Raw genomic sequence first — 5768 nt, forward strand, 5'->3', positions numbered from 1 at the left:
TCTCTCTCTCTCTCTCTCTCTCTCTCTCTCTCTCTCTCTCTCTCTCTTTGGCACTGGAGTCTAAACCTGGGCTTGCACATGCTAGACAAATACTCTACCAGTGAGCTACATCTCCAACTCCTTTTTTTGTTTGCAAAATTAGAGGGCAAAAAGGGATTATTTTTTCCCTTTATAATCCATTTGCTTTGTGGGGAGTTGTTGGAAACAAAACTATTATACTGTCATTATAGGCCAGTGAACAATGTACATAATTGTAATAATTGCACAAAATTATCATAAATATTTTAGTATGTATTTAAAAATAAAGTATCTCATTTTAAAAGATATAATGTTATCAAAACATTTTTAATGCAATTACTTACAAAATTCCTAGATAAAACAATTGATTTTTGAAAGTCTAGTTGTATGGATTGGCAATGTGGCTTAGTGGATAGAGGTGCTTGCTGCCAATCCTGAGGTCTGAGTTCAGTTCTGCAGCCCACGTGGTAGAATGAGAGGACTAACTCTTGAAAGTTGTCCTTTGACTTCCACGTATGTTATGTGCCATGCTTCTCTCTCTCTCTCTCTCTCTCTCTCTCTCTCTCTCTCTCTCTCTCTCTCTCTCTCATTATGAAGTGTTTTTGATATTTAATTTTACTAATTTTCATATCACTATTGATCTTTTCTTCATAGTCAAATTGTGAATGGGAAACAGTGGTATATGGGAAGACAGAAGACCAACTTATCATGACTGAACAAGCAAGAAGATATCTGAGTACTTACACAGCTACCAGCAGCACATCAAGAGCTCTGATACTCTAACTGTTACTAAAGCTGATAAAATGCCGTACCCCTTTACTGTATTTTATGCTAAATTAGGTTGCAATGAAATTTGTCTCAATTAATTCTTTTAAAGGTTTTAATACATCCCTAAAATGGTTCATGGTTTTTTCTATATTAAACAGGCAAAAACCTAATAAGCCACTTAAAGTAAGGGGTAGGCAAATTTATTATTTATATTTTTAAGAAATGAGAGTTTTAAATTTTGTTTTTAAAGAACAAAATGGGAAAATAAGCATGTTCATGGGTATTTCATAGTAAATTCTCACATAATTTCTTTACAGGATATATGTTGCTACTGTCTCAAGGCTGTAGTCTGTTATAAACAAGTTAAGTATGTGTGACCTCTGAAAGTCTACATTTAGGAAGCACAGAGGCTTTATGAAGTACTTTTGCATGTGTGCTGATTTACTTAGACTACCATTCATAAAGAAACACAGTGGGAAGGAGTCTCAAGGAAGCTAGAAGTTGCACTACTAATTTTGGTATTTTTCAGAAACAATGAAATTAACTAGTGTTAAGGATATTTATTTGTGCATAGTACTAAAAAAGCATTGAAAATGGGCTTTTTCTTACCAGTAAAGAGTCAGTATTCCTTCATAAGTCTCAGAAGAGCTGAGAATTTTGTTGAATGTATTGTACAGTATGTAGGAGCAAGAAAACTTTGTAAATTGGAAAGATGTCTGTTTTTATAACTTATTTTCATTTTTAAAGCTTAAATGTAGATATTTATATATACAGGGTGTCTAGAAGCCAGTGTTGTTTCTTGCCATTACAGCTAACATAGTAAAGAATAACTTTGACTTTCAAGTATGAAATAGTTAAGTTATAGCTGCAAAGAATACAATATCTAAACTGTATGTCACATCTACCTAAATATTGCACTATATCCTTTAAATCATGTTGGTTTTAAAGTAGTTCTAAAATTTACTAAATAATTTAATATTTTCTTTTTAAATTATATTGGAGGGTCATATAAATTAATCTGGTGATTTGTATATGTGTTTGAAATTTTCATTTTGTTTAAAAAACAATATGGTACCTTGCTCCCTAAAACAGTCTGTACTTAGAAGTTTATTGTATTTACTCAGTGTTTCAGAAGTAGAAAATATTATCTTTTATTTATACAAATATTTTTGTCCTTTTATAAATGTTTTGTGTTTCCAGGTTTCAACAGTTGCTTCAGTTGCCTGTGTAGGTGTTTGCACTTATTTTATCTCTTTTTGAAAGAATGTCTTTGCTTATGTGGTAGAGATTTTATGTAATTTTTTGAGATGTATAATGGTGTGCTGTCAACCTAAACACTGACAGGCAAATAGAATTGTACACTGTAGTTTGAATTATTTATAATTGACACACTCTCTCCCTCTCCACTCCTGAAGTATGCTGCTAAAGAAAGTAGCAGAATCGGCTTGCTGCTATGAGAGATGGAAAGAGCGACCACCACTTGCACTGTGTGAAAAGATAAGCAAATGATGGCACGTTCTCAAGTTAACTAATGGATTCAACTATTCCCAAGCAGATTCTTACAAAGACCAAAACACCACTATGCCTCAAAACCAAACCAAACAGCTTAAGATTTTTAAAACTCTATTTATCTGTTAATAGAAATGGGACTACTGAATATTTTAATGCCTAGTTCTTCAAAGGTAGACCTAAAGGGTTTTAAGCTTTAAATCCAATTGCTAGTTTTTGCATACTATATGTTAGTGAGAAGTAAAGAATATGTGTGGTGGTATTAAGATTATGCCTTTTTGATAACAAATAGGTAAAGCAATTTGAATCTTCTTAGCATGTTAAATATGTTTATTTTTTCTAATTAATGAACTTCTCACAGAAATTTTGCTTTGTAAAACCAATGATTGTGGAAAAAAAAATCTATATATCATTTCAGTTACTTTGGGGTAACAATAGCACATAATTCCTTTTTTAAAAAACATGTAGCCTTCAGCTGATTGGATATAATGATCTCCAGTTGCCAAAGTAGAATAGCTAAGACACGCTACATATTCTAAAACATAATTTTTTGAGCATTAACTTAACACACATGTTAATATATATAAGCCTGGGCTTATGGGACATAGTACATATTTGGGTTGGTATTGGTTGAATCCTCCAGTTAACTGCTTTGTTTTTTTTTTTTTTATTTTTGCAAGATTTGTAATCATAAAAATGTTAGGCATCTTAAGTCATCTTTTTCTACTGTTCATTTATATTCTTCAGTTTTCTGAAGATGCCAGACGTACAGGTAGCAGCCATACATGCATGGAAACTGACTTCACACATACCAATACTGTATTTTGTTGTAAGGTTTTCACATTAGTACAGCAATTATACTGATTAAATTGAGTTTTTTAATATATGAAAAACTTTGCATTGTAAGAGAATCTTGCAGACAATGTTGAAATCTATTGACATCCAAATAAAAGCATCTGTGTACAAGCTGGCTTGGCATTGCTCATTTCACTTTGGCTCTGTGTAAGGGATTTGATTGAACCCTTAAGACCTGAGTCCAACATTAAGTTCTTAGAACTCCCTTTACAGGAATTTCAACTATTAATAAATGTGGCCTCTCCATCAACCTTCATGCAGAAACATTTTCAGCTTCCTTTTAAATACTTGCATGTAGCTTTCATTAACACTGGAGATAGGACACTGAAAGAAGATCCCAGTTTCCCACCTGGACCTGCCCTGTTTGTTGTGTTTCTAAATGGAACCGCTTTGCCTTTGTCTATTCACTGAATCATCTTTTAGCTATATCAACCTCCATATGACACCTGTCATAAAGCCTGTGTATGTATACTGCCACTTTATTTGAATTATTGGTACATTGCTTTGAGCTTCCTTCTATAGCATTAGAGTGTTACCTGGGAAGGGTCAAATGGTGACAAGTTAGGTTTTGGAAACATTGTATTATCTTGATGAGTTCATCACCATTATTTAGTTTTGTAGGTTTAGCAATCTGTTGGAATTAAGTTGCTGAAAATGAGCTTGCCTCTCAGTAGAAGGCTTACATAATTTTTTAAAGACTTGGTATGTAAAACCAGAAATCTGTTCGTTTGTATGTAAAATAAAACTGCAGAGGACTAGGTCCATTCTCACCTTAGATGTAAACAGAAGGAGATAGTAACCACAATTAGATGTGACCAAATCTCTAGGGTTGCCTAATAATGGTTCTTATTTATGTTCAACTTGGGGCTGGTTTCCATGCTTCATCTCAATTCCTCGGTGACTTGGTTCTCCCAAGAACATTTATATATACTACTTTTTTCATAAAAAAAGTAGTTTTGCAATATTACCTTTTTTACCCGTGTTTGCAATATTACCTTTTTTTTATATATATATATACTTTTTCTAGAATGCTATTGTCAGCCATATAGCACAGGCCTATGAAGCATTTCCCGAGTGCTTCATAAAATGTTCCTCCTGTCCTTCCTGGTTCCATGATTATTTTGTTTCTAAGCTTCAGTGAACTTAGAAAATCTTGTAAATGTTTTAATAATTAGTTATTACCAGGGAATACTAGTTATACTTACACAACAGATTTACAAATAGCTTTGATTTCCTAGTTATTTACATAAAAAGGTTTTGCCTATATTCAAGAACTTTCTGAAGATCTTTTAGCTCATTTTTTAAAACCATGTAATTTGCTGCTTTATTTATCAGTTATGGAGTGATAAGCCAGCCAGGTAATCAGATCTTTAATTTCTAAAATAAAACAGATGATAGTATTTGAAGAGATACTTATTCTTTGAGAAATGAAAGTATTAGAGAGTGGAGGGTAAACTGAATCAAGAGAGATGCTTTGGGAAGTTAACTTTGTTTTGTTTTAATTAGTACAGATATGCCCAACAAGAATCTGTGAGATAGATAAGCTAAAGTGCACTTAGAAAAGAAATTTTGTAGCCAGTGTAGTTGAAAACTTAGTATCTTGGTGCAAATACATTTAAAGCTATTGGATTTGAGGTACACTAAATTTCATGTAGTGTATACTGTCCTTTCTAAAGTTCCTAGGACCGGTGTGATTATTCAAGAGGCAAGTAGAGAATATGTTTGAACCACATGGGTACCAGGGAGGGAATTCAGGCAAGCACCTTTTACCACCTATGAACCATCTTGTCAGCTCTATTCAGTTTTAACTATATACTTTTGCCAACGATAGCTCAAAGGTTTCACTGTATTCTGGCAATTCCTTAAGTACTAATGCAGTTAGCACTTACTTATTCAACTTTACTGAGTACTTTCCTTGCCCCCATGTTAGGTTTGGGAGATACTCAGGGCAGTGGGACAGCCATTATGGTATTTCATTAAGGTCCTCAGTAACAAAGAAGCTGATATTCTAGATAAAGGGATGAATGGTTAACAGATAAATTTCCTTTGGCTAAAAAAAGTGAGCTAGATCCTACAGCCAAGTTTGTTATTATGTGTGAGTAGAATGTTTGAACTCAGCCCAGAGAGTGAACACCACACCCGCCCCCTGCCTGCTCACCAGTCAGAGTTACATGGGGCCTTGGAGGCTTGCACAGCAGGATAGCAACTGCAGCCACAAGCCAGTTACTATGCTAAACCCTGTATGTACCTAATCTCAGTTAATCCTTACAGCACCCTTTCCAGATAAACACTCTTACAGTCAACTTCTGTGGATATGGAGTAGGTTTATGTTAAGAGGCTTGTCTAAACACCATGCTGAAGATGGGCTTCAGTTGTCCACGATTTAGGCTGATTCTTCAAAATTAAGCATAGGGTGCAAAAAACTTGCATCATAGATGATTCCATTTATATAAAAGTATAAAAGTATAAAGCTAAGCAAAGCTAATATATGCCGTTAGAAGCTGGGGTGCTGCTCACTCCATGTGAGTGGCTGCGTGGGGTGCTGCTCACTCCGTGTGAGTGGCTGCGTGGGGTGCTGCTCACTCCGTGTGAGTGGCTGCGTGGGGTGCTGCTCACTC

General features: G+C 34.6%; 1 protein-coding gene across 2 annotated transcripts in view; it reads left to right on the plus strand.

Moving 5' to 3' along the window:
• Mybl1 (MYB proto-oncogene like 1) overlaps nt 1–3251 on the plus strand; it is a 31453-nt gene extending 28202 nt beyond the window's left edge. Inside the window, exon 16 of one of the 2 annotated variants that reach the window (XM_021222061.2) lies at nt 673–3251. In XM_021222061.2, coding sequence (XP_021077720.1) covers nt 673–801 — 129 coding nt within the window. In that variant the 3' untranslated portion in view covers nt 802–3251. The remainder of the gene's footprint in view (nt 1–672) is intronic. The other variant, XM_021222062.2, reaches the window with a different exon arrangement.
• The last annotated feature ends 2517 nt before the right edge of the window (nt 3252–5768 follow it).

The sequence above is a fragment of the Mus pahari genome, chromosome 22, assembly GCF_900095145.1.
Source record: "Mus pahari chromosome 22, PAHARI_EIJ_v1.1, whole genome shotgun sequence".
NCBI lineage: Eukaryota > Metazoa > Chordata > Mammalia > Rodentia > Muridae > Mus > Mus pahari.